This window comes from Motacilla alba, chromosome 2 (genome assembly GCF_015832195.1).
Source record: "Motacilla alba alba isolate MOTALB_02 chromosome 2, Motacilla_alba_V1.0_pri, whole genome shotgun sequence".
Taxonomy (NCBI): domain Eukaryota; kingdom Metazoa; phylum Chordata; class Aves; order Passeriformes; family Motacillidae; genus Motacilla; species Motacilla alba.
Genome location: NC_052017.1, coordinates 23,492,034 through 23,512,247, shown reverse-complemented (window position 1 = coordinate 23,512,247; position 20,214 = coordinate 23,492,034). Strand labels below are relative to the sequence as shown.

General features: G+C 36.2%; 1 protein-coding gene across 2 annotated transcripts in view; it reads right to left on the bottom strand.

Moving 5' to 3' along the window:
• Positions 1-210: 210 nt before the first annotated feature.
• The window catches only part of VPS50 (VPS50 subunit of EARP/GARPII complex), an 81,715-nt gene continuing 61,711 nt past the window's right edge, over positions 211-20,214 (bottom strand). For both annotated transcript variants that reach the window (XM_038127226.1, XM_038127227.1), the window contains 6 exons: positions 10,107-10,255; positions 8,949-9,045; positions 8,643-8,801; positions 6,185-6,306; positions 3,126-3,315; positions 211-1,651 (listed from right to left, as the gene is read on the bottom strand). In XM_038127226.1, the coding sequence (XP_037983154.1) occupies positions 1,532-1,651; positions 3,126-3,315; positions 6,185-6,306; positions 8,643-8,801; positions 8,949-9,045; positions 10,107-10,255 (837 nt within the window). In that variant the 3' untranslated portion in view covers positions 211-1,531. The remainder of the gene's footprint in view (positions 1,652-3,125; positions 3,316-6,184; positions 6,307-8,642; positions 8,802-8,948; positions 9,046-10,106; positions 10,256-20,214) is intronic.

Here is a 20,214-nt window from a genome sequence, read left to right as displayed (position 1 = left end):
TCCCCAATATGTTTCTGCTTCTTCCAAGAGCTCTCACTCAGGATTTGACTCCAGGGCAGACAGGCTGACGCAGAAGTCCACACTTTCATTTGTCCCACCTTTTTAATGAGGATAAAAGTGATTCAGCTTCAACACACGTGGTGACAAACCTCTAAGCAAGTTTTAAACGGAACTAGGCAAGACAGCATGGTCAATAAAGAACAGTGTAAATTTTGTTTTAAATCTTATTTCCTTTAAAATACAGATAAACAAGGAAGCTGAATATCACACAGTCAATGTTTAAAATGTAAATTCTATCATTCTCTAAAACTGTATACAGGCTTTCTCTAAACTCACACAATGATGCTCAGTACACTTCTGAAGAGGAAATCAAACCACAGAAAAGAACAATGATGATGACTACATGGGGCAACTTTCTGTCACTACATTACTGCTGATATTCACTAACTCCTGGTTCCCTTGTGCTTGAATTAATGCACAATGGCAAGTGTGAATCCCAAACTGAGAATTTAGCATGCTGTACACACCAGGGGATTACAGCCCCTGTAATTCAATTTACCTATTAGCTCAAAGTTTCCTTTAAAATGGTCTGAGAGCACTTCAGAAAGTTGATTGTGTAATAAAAAAAAATCCTGAAACTTTACATACTGAAAACCAAAGGCAAACTGGAAAATTTCAGTGAAGTCAGTGATGTTCTGACAAATTGATTTCTAGGGCACATATGCAGTCAAGCCATTTTACTTTGCTCAAGATTACTCAGGATGACTACAGCAAAGCAGGAAACAAGAAGATTATCTTAGTATCAATCCAAAACTTCAGTCAGAAAAACATTACTCCAATTCCCTGGCATTATTGCTGACATTTTGCATTGTTGAATTGAAAAAACAAAGTCTCACAAACAAATCATATTAGCATACAATGTTTATTATCTTCTATTAATCTGAAGTCAATCATTTTGATATGACTAAATTAATTCTGAAATAAACAGACATTTTTAAATACATATGACGATGATGGGCTTTAACATGAGAGTACTTAGTTGGTCTGCACTCAATCCACATGCAGGATACATAGATCAAATTATTATACATATCCTTTCACTTTACACTGGACTATAATACAGCACAATTTCTGGAGGTGAAAGCAGGGAGGAAAGAAATCATATTTTCAAGTAGCCCTTTTATTTAAAAAGAGCATCAGTGATATATTAAGCCATTGTGTTTCTCTCTGATTTTGATTTTACTTACAGTATACACTTTTGTAAAACATATAGCTCATCAATGATACACAGAGGCCCTTCACTAAGGGCAAGTAACAAAAAAAAAAAGAAAAAGAAAAACTACAGAGAAGAATTCTACAGATTAGAAAAGTCATATTTTAGAACATTTTCACTTCAGAGTGCCTCCAATGTTGCCAAGAAAAGTCATGCACAACATTTCTAATGTTGTCATTAGTCCATGAAAGAAATGAAAGAGAAAGAAAAAAGGTACAAGAAAAAGGTACAAGTCAGAAAGAAAGCAGCTTTCTCCAGTTATCTCTTAGGCCTGTCTGTGTCATCAATGGTAGCTAACAGCTTCTGTCTTGCCTTTTTGTTGATGTAGGTGCCCAGACAAATATTCACCAGATTGGTCAACTGCTTAGTGGAATATTCCTGATAAACAAAAACAGATCATGTTAAGGCAGAATAAAACACCAGACAAAGACAGAAAATTTTAAAATACGCAGACATACTCAGTGTGGATTTCACAACTGATAGAAGCATCAGTACACAGGGGAGATTTAAAGCTGTAGTTCAGTCATGTCTGGATAGTTTTCATAGTTGAGGCAGAGGATAAAACTGTATTTTGCTACATGGTGGCTTATAATGGAAAATGCTTATGACTTTAAAAGTACTGGAAAGAGTTCACATAAAGTAACTCTGTGAACATGTATATAAATCAATTTTTAATGTATTTTCCATTCTTTGAGAGGCTTGGTGAGAAAACATATGCAAATAATTAAGCTGTCATCACAACACTTTTTTTTTCACAAACTGCGATAAATGTTGGTCATCTTTTTTATTTTGACTTCCCATTTCCAAGAAGCTAATAAATGCTTCTGTCTGCAGAGTCTCCAAACAATTTTGCTTTCAGTATATGATAAAGGAGGAAAAAATGTCAAAAATGTGAAGAAAACAATTCTTAACACCTGTGGAAACACCATATTTGCCAGTATTACCTTTATGTCTTAACACTATCCAAAACATAGCTTCCACCAATGTATTTTAAAAAAGAGTTTTTCCCTGTAGGTCATCAAACCCCGTAGCTCACAATCTCTCCTGGGGCTCCAGGCAATACAAGGAAAATTCAATCAAAGACATATTTCTTTCCTCCATTTCTACTGGGATTTAATCCCAAAATACAGATTTCAAATACTTCACTTTAAAAGACTTTTTGCTTCAAAGATGGGTATCTCCAATAGCATGTGACTATTACTTACACAGATCTGTTATAATTGTTAGTTCATGCTAGAGTGAAAGCATCTGAATGTTTTCAAAACACAAATATAGAATTATCTCTGCAAGAAATTCAGATTAAGCAGGGTCAAATGAAGAAAGAAAAAGCAATGACTCTTCTCCATTGTGCCTTACAACATAGTTTAAGCAATCTACTCCTAAAGGCAATACAAAATCTAATGGTGTGATCCCAAAATGTAATTCTTGATGATCAAGTTGTGCACTTCAGCATAATCTGAAGAGCTCACAAACGTTTTCAATTTCCCTTTTCTCTAGTTGTCTCCACTTTTTGATACAATAGGCAGATGTGACTGGCTTAGTCATCCTCCCCAGTCATCAGATGTTGAACCAGGTCAAACACATACTAACTTCATATGATAAAAATGAACACGTACATGCACACAAACATTTATATTTATACTGCTTCCATTTTAACAAATATTATTATAGTAATATTTATTATAATGAAGCTTCATGTAAGTTTCATTACAATTAATGAAAATATACATATATGTGCCTATATTCATTTTTAAAACATAGAAGGATTGATTATTTATAGTTGTTAGCATGTTTTTATTATCAGGGTGAATTTTCTCAATGGAGAGGAAAAGAATGCAAATTTAACTCTTACCCTATGTTCTTTTATCCAGGATTCCATGTCATTTTCTGTCAGGTAGTATGCTTTAATGTAGGTTTCCACAAATTCTTTATCTGGAATAGGCCTAATATCTGTTAACTTTTCTAGTTTCATTAAGAACTGTTGAAAATCCAGTTGCATCAAGGCACGTCCTTCATTGCTGCACTTTTTTACATTGGCATAACTAAAAAGAGAAACAGTGCAAAGTACAACTTAGGAGGAAATAAAAACTTTGCTTCTCAAAGTTAACTTAGTATTTTGAACCTTGAGGAAGAGCAAAATTATGGTTTTAAGTCAAAAGCAGACAAGAACTTCTCTTAGGATGCCTGCTGCAGAGCTTTATTTGCATTAGTCCCAGTCATCAAACAGAACCCCACTGTACCCAGTGATACTTAGAAAAATCACACCCTCCTCTCCCAAAAGCCACAAAAAATCCTACACTGAACAACTTACTTATAGTAAGTTAGAGGAAATTAAACCAATGCTAATTAGCACACTGGACAGGGGTTTCAAGTGATCACAACCACTGGAGACTGAAAGGTAACACAGCAGCTTTAGGAATGGTCACCAGCAGCTTGCTGAACCAAGTGGGAACAGCAAAGACACAAAGCTAGTTGTTCAAAAACAGCCACGGCAACCAGAGGATGAAGGGTGGCAGCACTGGCTCATCTCTGTGAGAAGTAGAGGATTTAATGAGAACAGGTTGACAGCAAACTAGTGACAGGTTAGAGGAGACAGTAGATGAGTTTAAGGGCAGGGTAATACTAGCAAGGATCACAGTGGAGTGATAGGCAACAAACAAGGAAAACAATCTTTGCAGTTCATCAAATGGATAAGGAACTGCATTTTGTCAAGATCAAAGGAAATGACACTGCAATGCCCCTAAGAAGACCAATTTCAACTGTGCACAGGGTCAGGGGCACAGTGACTCAAGAGACTTAAATCAGCTCATCCACCAGTTACTCCCACAAGTGACAACCCTGTCTCACTCTTCCCCTCTACCAAATCCAAAATAAGCTCAGTTTTTCACTGGTTCATGAAGTTGACCCTAATTATTATACACTCCCTGGATTATTAGGTTTGATGCAAAAGAGGCAGCAGAAACATGCAGCTGGAAGCTGGATACACTGCAAGAGCAGGTTAAGAATATGAAGAAATTTCACACTTAAGAGTTGGTAAACAGAAAGAATTTGCAGGATGCAAAAGTAAGAGGCAAAACGAGGGAGGGCCAAGGCAAAAGTCCTCTGGAGCTTCATAGAAGACTAGCAGATGATTTTCAGTAAGCTCCAGAAACCAGCTGGGAAACAGGAGAGAACACAGAACTAGGAGATAAGGAAGGACTAAATTTAAAGAAAGATACAGCTGACTGCAGTGGAGATAATTCTTCATTCAGCAAAGAGCCTGATGAAAGCAATTTCAGTTGACTGGATGAAAAACATGTCCTTCATGGCTTTTAACTCTATACATTCATTGAATGCAGAGATAAAAAGTTAGAAATTCAGAGAGTCAGCTATTCAGAACACCTTCCTTCCCTTTCCACAGTGGGAAAAGAACCTACAAGATATGTAAAAATAACAGAATTGGCCAAGAATAATGAATTACAGGTAAATATTTGGGAGAAGAGGATAATGAGTACTTTTTACACTCTCAGTAATGGTACAAGACAAATTATATCAGGAAAGTATTCCCAGTCCAACCTGCTTAGGCAAAAGTAAAGGTCAAAGTTTCATGGTAAGTCACAAACATGAACCTAAACTGCAGCATGGAGCAAGACATATGAGTGATGATCTTCACAGATAAGAATTAAACAGTTCATGAACACTGAAGCCACAAAAGATGAATGAGAATGAGATGTGATGTAAGAAAAGGAAACAAGTTGAAAACAAACAAAAAGGCTGAGGTAGAGGAGGTTGATAGTGACTGACAGTGTTATCAACTTGAAAGGTAAAGAGAACAGAGAGGAAAAGAGACAGGCCTTTGTTTCACTTCCTTTAATTTGAAAGTAGAAAATAAATTTCAAAAAGGAGAGCTAGTTGTATAGGCCACATGTTATATGAAGGAATTGAGAAGTCAGAGACAGGTCATGGATACATTTAGTTACCCTGAACATGAAACTGATCTCTCCAGAGGCTGCAAAAGGATGATGGCATGAAAAAAATGGGCAGAAGACAAAAACATGATGGGTTTATGGAAGCAGTGGAAGCTGATGATTCTCAACAGGCAGCTAACACTTGGAGAAGAAGGGTGTTTTGTTGAGGTCCTAATTTAGAGCAGACAGCAGGAGAGTGGGATGGAAAGAAGTAAAATAGGTAGTAGGGAGTGAATAGGCTAAAGATAACCAGGAAAGAAATATGGAAACATGTAGAAGGAGTGGAAGACAGCACATATTCTATGATGCAGAAGAAGCTCTGGTAAGAGCCCAATCCTATGTAGAAGGGGGACAAAACCATAAAAATAAATACAGGGGATGAAAAGTCTACAATACTCAGGCTACAAAATTGAATCTGAAAAGACCGGGACACTGATTACAAGAGTGAGGGATGACCAAGGTCTAGGTTCCTGACTAAGGTGCTTGAGCAAGCCAACTGACACATCTCTCTGTTCTTGAAGAATTTGGAAAACTCATGTTCCATGGCTACTTTAAGAAAACTGATAGTGCTAATAACTTCATCCTTCTTCCTGGCAAAGATAAATGGCATCACCATGGAAGTACTGCCTATTATATTGTAACTTTCTTTTTTGCTCTGCTGGGAAACGATAATTTTCATGTAGAAGTTTCTTTGAAAGAGTACTGTATTTTCAAATGCTTCAGTAAAACAGTCAGTGTCATTCTTCAGCAGTATCTAGGATCAAGACCACCCTCTTTAGGCTTAATGCTGCGCCAGACTGTGAAACAACTGCTAAGGTGTGTGTTAAGCACTGATAGTTTTTAGGGTCCCAAAAAGCACATGAACCCACAAGGATACTATAAAATTAGAACTTTTAACTCTATAAAACAAACATTATCATCATACACATACTTATCCAAAAGCAAGACCTTCACAAATACTTACCCTTCCACAAGAGTTCTATTGGCCAAGCGTATGCAGTGCTCCCAAAGGATGTTGGAGACTGGCAATGGAATACGGACTCTCTTAGACACATCATTCAACCTCCTGTTAAATTCTTCAAATTCCTAATAAAACAAAAAAGATGTTTATTCCTTAAGGTAAAAACGGATCATACTCTATACATCCAACAACAGCAATAACTAATTAGAAATGCACATGAAAGAGAATACTGAAAAGTAAGAACAAAGAAGAGAGGCTTAATAGGCACAAACTGTAGACAACTCAATGTGTAAAGTAGAAAACATTTCACTTTCTAGTATATCACTTACAAGATTACCTCAGTGATTTTTTTAAAGGAACTGTTGCTTTGTTCCCCACAGCTGTAGTTCTCTGTAAAACTGGCACCTCTGAAAATGAACCAAGTAACTTATCCTTCAAATGCCATTTTCATTGCCTTATTCCCTAAACTGATATTTAACTTCTTTAAGTCAAAATATAGCAACTGAAGAAAATTCAGTGATGATCTCTTTATCCCTCTAAATACCCTGGACCCCTCCGGCTTTCAAAGTGAAGCTCAGAAACATTGTAACCCCTTTTCATTCTTCAACCTTTCACATTAGAAAATTTCTCAGTGCTTTAGAAGGAGCTGAGAGAAGCAACTGAAAGAGGCCAAATCTAACAGTTTAGGATGACACTGCAGCACTAGATAACAGTTCAGGTTAAAGGAAGGCACCTGTTTCCACACGAATCATCAACAGCCTGGACAGACTTCAGCTGATACTTTGAGTGAGAAACTAGTCATAACTGAATGCAATTACTGCTACAATAATTTTTGTGACTTAAAGTGAAACAGAAGTCCTCTGCCAATAATTAAAGCCTGTATCGTATAAGAAAGTATCAAATTACTTCAATATCAAGCAGAATGGTATTGAACTCCTCTGTATAACCAGCAAAAGACAATTGCAGTGCAGTCTTTTAAGACCATACTTGCTCACCAGAGATTTTATTTCCAAGGCTGTTAATCTAGGGTTTTTTCCCTTCTCCTTTTTTCTTACAGCCTCTCTCAAAAATTCAGAAAGTGAAGAAAATCAGAAGCGAACTTCAATAACCAACTGGCATTTAACACAAATTTTCTGAAAAATTAATTTGGCAACAAGATTCAGGGTACCACAATATCATGCTTCAACTGGCATACAACTCATTCTTCTGAAGATGAAGATACCTAATGCTCCATAACCTATTTCTTCAAGAATCTTCTTTCCATTTTATCTGCTTCCAATATACTATTACTGAATACAGAATTTTGTGTATGTGTGCACACAACTGAAAGTAGCTGATTATTACTTTAATCGTTGTGCTCACATCTGATGTTCCTGGAGACCCAGTAAATCCCTCATTGCTTAGCAATTATTTAAAAGCTTTTGTAGCAACCAGTACTAGCTATAGAACAGAGAAACCAAAAGTGGTATGAAATGGTATTATCTCTGATTGTCCTGAAGTTCATGAGCAGTTACAAACTCACAGAAGAAAAAAGTTTTCCCCCGAGATCAACTATTTTAAGCACAAACTGGTAAGGGCAGCATAAACAAGGACAGTCACAAAGATTCCATCAAATTCAGTGCAATGATACACCCTCTGTCAAATTCTTTCTTGTTTGCCTTGATTTTTTTATAGCAGAGAAGAGCTACTAAGTATGAAGGTGTTATCCAAACTGTTATTCCACAATGATGTGTTGCTTTTTCTGTGATTCACACTTCACACATCTTTAAAATAAAATTTTCAGTTTCTCTGAAAATTATTAGTAATTAATATATTTAATTAGCATAATTCTACCGCTGCCAGAACTTCCCTCTGAAGACCTTTAGAAACATTAATTAGGCATATATAAAAAGGATGAGGAAGGGATTGTCCCAAGAACTAGTTCTGTATGCCATAAGACATGGCAATTGTATAATGACACCTACTGAATGCAATTGACAAGTTGGATGAATAACTTCCCTTTAGCTTCCTTTTCAAATGTTAACTTCTAATGTAGCAATTATAATTATAATATAGATTTGACCTACAGCTCCTATGATACATCTCAAAGACAATCAGCAAAATTATTCAGAACAGCAAGTTGTGTGGTCTGGTTGTTTTTTTTTTTTAATACTATCTCTGGCCACTGAATTTCCCTCAGTTTACTTGGTTTACTACACATTTCTCTACCATTCAAGACTTCAATGTGAGACACATTAAATTTTTTGTCACTTTCACACATCATGTAGTCAAAAAATCATGACTGAAAACAATGCTTTAGAAGTAAGAATAAATAACACATCTGGACAGACCTCAAAGTAATTTTACATTGGTAAGGATGATGTATTGTCCTAGCCATGCCACTTTAACAGTTTTAGTGAAATATTACAGCAATTCAATGTTAATATAAACTCTAGCACACCATTTCCCATAAACTATTCACCTTTAAAAGAGCATCTACATATACATTGTGCTGTGACATGATTTCCTTCACATCCCATTTCACATTAGCCATGAGAAGAAGCATTTGTTCATAATCAATGGCTTTAGCAGCAACAATCCAATAAACTGGTTTACGTAGTTCACTGGCAGTTGACACTGTCTGAAATAGAAAATAAGTAAAATTCACTTCAGTAAATATCTGGCCAGTAGGAGCAATATATAACTATGATATAGAAGTATTTTCACCATAATGTACAAGTTTCAAATCTTCTGTATGAAAATCAGCTGTGAATTACACAATTCTGACCTGAGAATAGAACTGCTGAAGAAAAGGCTTCTTGGCAGCTGGCATCACTGCATCAAGATGAGGCTGAAGAAATTCAAACTGCTCAGCCAGAAATACCCTTTGAAAGCAAAGAAAATTTACTGTGAACTAAGTGCAACATTTGGCATGTCTCTTTACAATTTTTACTCTACAGCTGACATATCTGGCAATAACAACATGCAACCTTGGAAAATTTAGTCCCGAGAAGAACCGTATCAGCTGCATGCCAGCATATCAACTAGCAGTCTCAATTCTGACAATTTTAAAATGTATTTGCAAACAAGAAAATATTTGAAAGACCAAGGCTTGAATAACAAAAATTCATATTTCTACTTTTCTGAGGATACACTGCAAAAGTCAGAGCCAAGGTCTAGTAAAGTCAGTGACCAAGAATCACATAATTTCCACTGCAGGACAGTCAACATAAATATTAATAAATCCATCTTAGAATTTCAAAATAACATTCCCAATTAATTTTATGCTACTGAATCTATAAAACAGAACTTGATCTCATATTCCTTCTCAGGGGTAGAATTTGTTAATAACAACATAATAAGGAAATATATCTCTAACTAAGCATAAATGAAAAAAAAATTAAATTAACTCCTAATCATTGTCATCTCATGTGAGGAAAAAATAATTCCAAGCTGACTCTTACTATTATTCTCATAAAATAAAAATAACTTTTGTTATATTTGCATTAATTCTTTATAATGTCTTCTTCTCCAGTGGTGTGGCACAGGTACACTTCTATCCATTGAAAAGAACATGGTGATTCAAGCCAAACTGATATGAACTAAGCAGTTCTGAGACAAATATTTAATACAAGGTGAAAATGAACCACACAGATTAAATATTCCCACTAGCCTCTCTGAAATTGACCTTTTTTCCTGATAGATTTGGCCATGTATTGTCAGAAATTACTGGATCATCTGCAGTAGAAATTTCATGTTGCTAGACCAAAGATTTAGAATCCAGTACCTTCAATAAAGAAATCACCTTTATCACTCATATTTAAAATCACATTGAGAGGTAGGAATTTTTGACCTGTCAAGAAGCATTTGGATTGTAACCACAATTTCTTAAACAATCAATAGTTTTCAGTGATCACAAATACAGTGTGTACAGTAAACAACCTACAAGGATTCCGTGGCCACCACTCTTTCTGCCAAGCCATACAGCGAATTGCCAGATGTCAAAACTACGAGATGGCTGAGATGTGGGCTTGGCACCTTCTCTTTTCTCTCTTCAGCAGCTGTGAGAGTACCTGAAGGATCAGCAGACACCTCCTGAAACAAAGAATTAAACAAATTAAACTCCACAAAACCAGCAAGGATGGCTCCAGCTGAACATCTAAACTAATCCATTCCATGATAATTTCTATCCCGAAGACATCCTGATGATAGAAAGCAAGGAAATATTAACAGCAAAGGAGTAGAATCTGTACTGAGAGACAGGTTATACCAGTGCCTTGTTCCACAATTAAAGGAAAAAAAATAGAGAAAAAAATCTAGCCCCACATTTAAGGAATCTAACCACAGCATACAGCCAGAAGAAGAATCATGGAAGGAAGAAATTCCCAGAGCAGATGTACAAAGGGACACCCTCTGAAGCCCAGCTATATCCCAGTCTTCAGAGGGTTTCAGGGCATGAAAACATAAAGGTAGCTCTGGTTGGCTTGAATTAACTATTCATACCATGCTTATACACAGGCCACAGGAAGATGAGAAATGCTACAAAGGAAAGGCACAGCACCCAGAACAGGTAAGAAGACAGGCAGGATATGGCACTGGTTTCAGTAAGAGCCTTTCAAGACCCTGGGGATAGAAACCCTGGCCAGAGTCTACAGTCTATGGATGCTACAATATATCAGCCTGTAAGTATGGAATGAAAACAAATAATAGTAACAATGACAATTTAGTGGAAAAAATAACTTTCACAAAAGTAAAATCAGTGGCCCAACATGGCTGCTGAAAACAGCACAGGAACAACCAACCAATATGACAATAATAATGCTTAAAGACAACATTTATGTTTGGACTCAAAAAAACAAATTAGTGTAATTCTGAAATTGTGGTTAAACAAGAGAAAAAGATAAAGACAAAAGCAACATAATGAAAAAAAGCAGCTTTCAAGTTTGTGAATTGTTTGCTTGTTTGTTTCAATTAGAGATAGAAATAAAAACACAAGAAATTGAAGTGAAGTAACTATGGAAAGAGGGAGAAAAACAGACTCAAGTTAACCACAACAGTAGCCATGAATTTCTTCTGGGCTCCACAGCAGAGAACAGCTGTGAGAAGTGACCTGAAATAGAGTACTTTCTATTCAAACAGGTTTTCTTCAGATACTTTTCCTTAAGGAGGAGAGCAGTGAGCACCTGAAACACTGGAGGAAATTAGTAGTGGTGTCACTCATTCTACATGTCAAGATTGAGACAAAGAGGAATATTTCATTGCAGACCTTGAAACAGCAAGAGAAAAAGTATTGCACATATGATCGTTTGAAAACTGGAAAATCAACAGGGCAGTTATTCTGATAGCAAAATATCTGACAGATCCATTGTGGTAGTGTTGCAGCAATTAAAGGCAGGGCAGGTGGAAATTGATTATGTCAAAATGTGTAAGAACCTGGTGAGAATTTAGGTGATACAGGATGAGCAGAAAGATCAAAACTTTGCTGCTATAGACAAAGCAGCACCAGAATGTGTTTACTGACTGGATGAATGCCAAACCAAAAGCGACATTAAGAATATAAGATAACTGAGAAGATAATAGCGGCCAAGCTGTTAAAAGTGGTTTGAGGTGTGGAGGAACAAAAATTCACAAGTTCCACTATATCTCTCTCAGATTTTATTTGGCAGTTTCCTCCTGTGGTGTGACAGCCCAAGGCAATAGGAGGTGGATTTGCTAAATCAGAAAGGCTCTTTCAGTTCTGCATCTCCAGAGACATCAAACACAAACATAAAAATGGGCTACAGCAGATGGAACAATGCACAGTCTGGGAAAGCAGAGTTCTCACTAACAAGGGTGAGGAAGTACCTTCAGACTTATTAAAAAATATTGTAATTAGGTTACAGACGTAAAAAGCCAATAAAGCAGGGAACCTTGATGGTTCCCCACAGAAATTCTGACATTAAAAACAAGGACTGCTGACTGGGAAATTCCATCAACACATCATTTGTAGCACTAAAAGATCTCACAGAAATACATCCAGGAGCAGAAGATAAAACTTCTAAAAAAAGCTCCTGGCAAATGAGATCAGATACAGTTGCACTGAGCATATGAACAATTATAAAGGCTAGCTACAATGTTATGTTATTTGAAAATTAATTTTCTTTGCTCTGATCTGTGTTCACACTCAGCCAGATAAATCTGGAATTAAATTGACTAGATGCTTCACAATGTTATGAAGTTTGCATTCTGCTGAGTTTATCAGAATGAATAAGCAAGCCAAAGGAGCTGGATATTTGCTAAAGATCCTGTGACCTCTTTTACAGAGCTCTAAGGCATTTCCTCAGCACATCCACATGGTTACTGCAGATAGGCAATGACATCTAACCATCTAGCCACAACAAACAATTCTCTAAAAGCATTAACTAATGCAAAGACAATACTGATTAATTATTAAAACTCCCTCTTTATCTGCCTGCTCTTTTACTTTTTTCACTTCATTCCATTCTCAAAAACCCAGATTAAAAAAAAAAACACACACAAAAACTAACCAAACAAAAAAAAAAACCAAAAAAAACCAAAAAAAAAAAAAAAAAAAAAAGAAAAAAACTCCAAACCAACCAAAAAAAATTTTTAAAAGATCAATTTTGAAGTGTTTACACAGGACAAAAGTAGCCAAACCCACAGCTCACCTAGCAATAATGCTGTATCCTTAGGAGAGACAATGAGTGACAGAGCTGGGGGAAGAGTATCAGTAGTAAACATTTAAGAAGATTTCTTTCTTTCAAAGACTAATTACACATAATTACAAATCATCAAGTATTATGAAGACTTCAATTTGTATTTGTCTCACTTCAAATTTGCCTGCCACTTCAAACACATTTTAAACATTTTTTTTCTTCCATTTTGCTTCCCATGAAGGTAACTAGCATCCTTTAAATGCCTAAAATGTGCTGCATCTGAAGAACACAAAAGGTACGTGAGAACTGGCTAGGTAAAGATATGCTACCTTCAACTAGGGAGTGATACTCTGGCTCAACTGTCATGTCCAAACAGCATGAGCATTTCATTCTCCTAATTTCTTCTAAAAAGCAGGCACTGCAAAAGCATGTTGATAGCAAAAAGCAAACAGCCGGTGTGCCAATACCCTGAAGAAGCACAGGATCCCTCTGAAAGGGTCTCAGTGATGCATGTGTTTTTTCCTCCTGCCTTCATTAACAGAAATGATCAAATGACTGAAAGAGGAAAATAAAGGGGCAAAACACACAGGCTGGAACAGGAAAAAAGGCTACAGACTATTTAAAGAAATCAGATGTTTTTCAGTGTACTGGACTTGTTAAAGTTAACCCTTCCTGTAATGAAGAAAATCTGCAAGAAAATGTCTGTTGCCAGAGATTCCCTTTGCGTACCATAGCTAACAAGCAGAGTCCTGTAAAACTGCCAGCCTCAAGAGGAAGAGGAAAGGAAGGGAGTAGAAGCCAGAAAATTAAACAGCAGCTAGTCGAACTTTAATTTCAAGAAGAAATGTCAAGTTACACTGAGAACATATTGTAGCACCCAGCATTAAGCATGCAGAGAGCAATACTAAAGCAGAATAAACTTGCTTAGCTCCTCCCTGCATCGGAGTAGCAGGTCCTGCTGATCCAGCAGAGCTGGGATATGTCAAAGACATATCACTGCCCACACAACATCAGTGTAAGAAAACTGCACAAAATAGATTTGATAAAATAATTTCAAGGTATACATGGAACTGATGCAAACTACAAGATGCTCTTCTCCTTCCTTGCCAAAAAAGAAAAAACCCAAATTGCTAAAAAAAATTTTTTAAAGTATTAAAAGCACCAGACTTATGTGAACGATACCCAAATGAACAATAACCAACCTGCAGTAGGCACAGCAGGACAGGTTAACCAGTATTGCCTGCAGACACCTAACAGCAGGTCTTACCTATTAAATTTTCTCTAGTCTTAGTTTAATTTCCTCATACTGTCACAGGAAAAGAACTGTGTGTTCTAATGCTATACATGATAGGCTTACCCAACTACTAATTATTTTTACAAGCTGCTTTGCTATAAAGACCTGAAAATATCAGGATGGAGTGTTAAAGCAGGCTCATAGCTGCTTTGCCTATTTAAGGGTTGCTAAAAACAGTAGTATGAGCTACAGTGTATGCTTTGGGAAGTATCTTTGCAAGATACCTACAGCTGAATTAAAATTCATCTGGAACACGATTTTACAACAAAAATGTATATATTAGCAAATAACAGGTTTCAGATGAATGGGAGTGTGATACTGTTTAATTGTTGGGTACTTCACTTTATCAGTTAATTGTTTACAGTCAAGAAGAAAAAATCTATCTGTGTAAGGAACAAGCCTCTCCTTCAATCTCTTTTTAAAATGTCATCAGTAACAAGACAATATTTTCATTTCAAGTTTGACTGAACATAGTGGCAAGCCTTTGTTAAGCCTTCCATCTCAATGGGAAGAGGAAACTATAAAATAATTACCTAAATTGGAAGTATAAACTATAGAAGATAATTATCTAAGTTAAAAATTTTACATTCAATTTGCAAGAGAGACATTTTTACAGGGCTGATCTCATGAGAACCAAAAGACTTTTATTCCAGTTATCCAAAAGAACTTATGACTGAAGCAACTGATTATCTGCCAATTATGGTGAAATAGTTGACAGTTAATCACAATCATCCACCTCCACTAACTTTAAACAAAAACCAGTAAACTCTACACCCTTTGTCCCCAGCACACAAAATTCTGCAGATCACACTCATAACCAATAATCTTCTAAAACTGTTCTTCTGGCCTGATACTTTTTGCATAAGATTTCAGTTTCAGAATTGTTTTGATTTAATATACATACACAAGAGCAAAAATTTTAGGTTTGATTTTGCAATAACTCTAAATGTTACTCAAGAAATCCCAATCTTAAAGGAGTAAGTGGCGTTCAAAAAGCATGGACAAAACTGTACTATCTGAAAAGGTTCTGGCAGAAGAACAGTCTACAGCAGCTGCAGCATACCAACACTTCAGCCAAGAACTTGATGTGTGTTCATGGACAAGGAAAAGCAGACTAACCCCAAATGCTTACATAAAACAGGACAGCTCCATCATCTCGGTTTAAAAAACTAATTAATAGTTTCTGTAATATCATGAGCACCAATTACAAGAAAAAAACTGATCAAAGAAAGCATAGCTTCTTATTGTATTCAAAAGCCGACAGAAAATAGTTCAAATAACTCCATGTAGGTGTTTAATATACAATAATTTTTTATCACAAGAAATGTACTGAAAGCAACCAATCAGGCTTTTTTATTCTCCCCTTTGAGCTTACACATCCCTAACTGATCTTGAAGCTGAATGCTGAAAATTATAGGTAGGGCCAGTTGCAAAAGCACATTGCCTTCAAGGTAAAAGTACTTCTTGAATATGTTGTAAATATATTAAGGTCTCAAATGATATTTTATAATACTCCTACTAGGTTTTAAATTGCAAGATTAGTATTTTCTTGCTGAGGGACACAAAACTTACCAAGCAGGTTATCCTGCCTCAACTTGCAAGAAAGTAAATCAAACATAAACAATGTAATCACCACTCTACAGGCTTTAAGAAATCAGATCTTTAAAGACCTAACTACAAACCATCTTGAGAAACCATGCTATTAATTTTCTATTATTTTCAATCCATTTCATGTAAATGGTATCTTTATAGCATTATTGAAGAGCCATTAAAGGAATCTCCAAACTTCCCAACATTTACAGTGCACAAATTTCACACTGTCCTCAGGGTTTATTGATCAGCATTGCCTCACAGCAGGCATGAGGTTCTGGTTTCAAGAGTGGGGATCCTCCATGGTCTTTGTCACAAAACAAGCATGTCCCAAACCTCATTTGGGTCAGTCCCACTGACTTCAGTAGAACAGTTTAAGTAAGTTGGCACTGAAACTTCTGGGATTTTTGACATTGATTTTTTTTTTTTTTTGTTCAAAGGTAAATGGCAGACTTTTTGCATTAAAAAATTACAAGAATTTGGAAGGTTCATTTACTACTGGTTATCTCAATCAATGCAACAACGCCTCTGTGAGTAATCACTCCACAGAAAACCACATGCACAGGCAGCATCAGAACCTGAACCACTACCTTGCAAAAAAAAAAAAAAACAAAAAAACATGTAAGCTGGTCTGGTCTGCTCATACACATTTTTTACTGCACCACTTTCTTGTACAAAGAAATTTTCTCAGGAAGAGCTGCTGCTGGTTCCCAAATGTTCAGCTGTGACTCTGTGGACACCTGCACTTCTCTGGAAACAGCCCAGTTCCAGTGCCCAGCAAGAGTCTGAAGTGACAAAAATGAGATGTCCCAGAGACTGCTTAAAGAGAGACGAAGCAATTGCCAAAACCCAGAAAATTTATCCAATTAAATAAGCTCAAAAAGTCAGTAAATTATTCCAGTTCACTTGGTAATAGAGTCAAGTAAAGAAAAAAAAACTGTATGAAGAACTCTAAATGAATAACGGCGAGGAAGGAAATCACCTGCTGAAGTCCTAGCATCATTTCAAAGTGCTTGTCATGTCAGAACCTTGTATACACAGAGTTCCCTTGACAAGCAATTAACACAATGCCTTAAAAATTGTCCTTATGTACACTTAGAAATCTCTTTTAGAGAGGGGAAAGAGAAAACCCACAAACTGTGTTCTCTTCTTTTTTTCCTTCCGTTTTTTTTTTTTTCTTTTTTTTTTTTTCTTTTAAGCAGCAGGAGACCAAGCATGGATTAGAAATGTTGCACAAGATCTTCACCTAAATAAAACCTCACCAAGAATCACAGCTACCATTTCTCTGAGGACCTTAGCTATGCGCTTTAGGAGCTGCATCCTCTGCTAGGCACAGCCCTGTCAGGTAAACAGTTCCACAGCCAAGAGTCTCCAGAGTTTGCCACTAATATTTTGACAAGCCATATGTAACAGGGAACCCATCCACACTATGCAATGTAGCCCTGTGACATTTAAAGTACAACCAAACTACCTGTTTTCAGCACTGGGACCAATGTGACTGAATTGTACCATTCCACAGGATAAAAGAGTCAAAGCCAAAATGGGATGGGAAGTCAGACATGAAGAAAAAAAAATTATTCGTAACAATCATTATCTTATTTGTACATGTGAAAAACCTCCATTTTCTATCTCTGCATCATCAATCTCTAACCTGACTGCCAAAAGACATATACTTTCTGGGGAAGGAGTCCAAAAGCCAAAGTAAAGACAGATTCTAAAATATATTGACCATACTCATTTATATCAGTAATTCCTTCCATCTAGTCTTCTATACATTGCATTGTAATGCTTAGATACTTTACCACAGTGATTTTCTACTGCTGTAAGACCCAATAACTTTAAGAAACTTCATTCTAAATTTCAGTTTTGCTTGAGCAAACCTGTTTGCAATGAATTATTTATGAGTATTCCATGGTTATTTGGTCCCCAAATCTCTTTTTGCAGCAGTATCACTCAAAGCAGCTATTTACATACACAGGACATTCACAAACAAGATCTAGGCAATGGCATTATCACGATTAAATTACATTTTTTGAAGATAAGGAAGCTGTTTAAAAACAGAAAGAAAAAGGAATGAGAAATATTTTCCTTCCAAAGCACTAATTATTCCCACCAAAGCACCCAAGAAACTGATTGATGCCTTGTACTTATGGGCTTAAAGCTCTCAGTGAACTAATATTGACATCATCACTGTGTAAAAACACATTCCTGTTAGAAATTACAAACACAAGACATAATGTGTGTAGGTACCTCTACATACTGACTTGGAAAACTGCCAGTGAAGAGATACAAGCAACTCAAAAAAGGCACTTGTTTCGATGTATTTAGCCTAATGTAAGTCACATCTGAGTGAGGCTGAAAGAACAGCACTTCTTCATCCCCTTTTCAGTCTTCATTTTGTGTTTTCTTTTTAAGACAATCTACTTATATGAATGAGTAGAGTGTTTGTAGAGTGCTACTTCTGGAGGATCCAGAACTAATTATTAAATTACTAACTCTGAAGCTGCTGCATAGCAGAAATCTGTATGAAAGTTATTCTGTGCTAGATGTGCAAAGACCTAACTATGAAGTTCAGATACACATATGAAGTTCAGTACAGTGTGGCCAAATAAATCTTTGAAAGACATATTGTTCTCTTAACTCTCAGAAATGAAACTGAATCCCAAACTACTTTAAAACAAATACTTGCAGTGCTTTTGTTTCTTTACTTTTGATTTAGCCAAAGGTATTTCTTTAAGGCAAAGACAAGGAGGTTACATACAGAAAACAGCTTACTCAATCACTGCAAGCTGTCAGCACACTTCCACATAACTTACTATACAAAAGCAAATAAAGATTTGCTAATTGGTAGGCCTCTTTTATTTATTTTTAACTGTCTAATTATTTACTGAAAGAAATTTCAGATCATACTTAAACCAGTATCTGTATTAGCAGTACAGTGTTTTAAAAAGAGCCATAATTGGATTTCATTATAATTACATTTGTAACAGTTTGAGATTGGAAGCATATCTAAAGCACTAGTATTTTAAGAACCTGCTTGCTCAATTATAAAGAGTTAAGTCCTTTTATCATTGTCATAATGAAGTCCTTCATCACTGTCATTTTGATTACATACATCCAAGTTTTAAGAGAAGTTCAAATTAAAAATGCTTTTGTATCCCAATTATGACCAGCAGGAGCATTTACTACAACTGAAGTAGTTTGGTCATTGTTTTTGTTTGGGGCTTTTGTTTACTATAATGTGGTTTATCATTTATCAGTGTAGGAGAGACAAATTGACATTGAATAACGTGTATCACAGCTGAGATCACATAATTGCCTTGCAAAGAAGTTAACAGGACTAAACACATGTTCACATCTCAGCTATTTCCTGTTCCCTGTGTAAAACATTAAACTGCAGGAGGACTTGCTTGCTGCAGTTTATAAAGTACAGTTGGTTTTGCTACCAAGTATTAGACTGCAAAAAACAGTGAAGAAGTGATTCAGCTATAGTTGGATCCTGTTCAGAGGGGATAAGGACCCCCAGCAGAACGAGGAGGCACGTGATGCATGAGAAGGGATGGACGGAAGAGTTGAGGAAGTGCTTCAAATCGCTGCAGCCTTTTGCACACTGGCCACAAGTCAGAAATTTGACTTAGTCACTCGGTGGTCCAAATAAAATCCAGGAAAGTACTTCTTTTCGAGTATGGTTAGTATACTGTAAGCACAGTATATATTAAAGGACAGAAACTTGCTGCACTGTAATAATGGGAAAATAGAACAGCTCCATAAGGAGTTACAGGGAATGCCTCCAATTGACCTCATACTCTTCATACTGAACACGCTACAAAAATGCAAGAAAGAACACTTAATGCTTTAACTTGCCAGAAGTGGAACTCCACACATCACTTTTTCCTTCACAAAGGAAACTTAAAACTCAGCTGAATAATAATAAAAGTAGTATTATTAAAAATAAATAGATAAAAAGGTATCTGGTACAAACTAGATAGCATTAATCAATCCTAAACAGAAACTACCAGAATTCCACTCAAAGCAGAAGGGGGTGGCCACTCAATCCTCCAATTAGTCCTCTAACTTCTGACAATAAATTTGAGTAAAGATGCCTTCATTCACTCATATCTCAAAAAAAGGAATTGACAAAGTCCAAGAGGAAAGCTAGAAATGATCCAGTCTAACTTACTGAAGTGTCTTGATATAGACCACATAGCTCAACCTTCACAGACACTGACAGATTTGTGAAATTATTCTGATCTCTATACAAGGCCAAGTTTTGGTCACAGACTCAAAATGGAAATAAAATATCGATGCTGCCATCAGGAACTGAAATGTGACAGAAATGAAGCCCCTAATAAAGTTACCATGGGTAGAAGACAAAGCAACAACCCTAAATTCCCAACAGGCCATGAGACTAAATGCCACAACACAAGCATGAATACTTTCAGAAAATTTACAAAAATTTAAAATAAGATAGGAGAATCCCTTGAGCAGTTCAGAACAGTCCATACAGTCTTGAG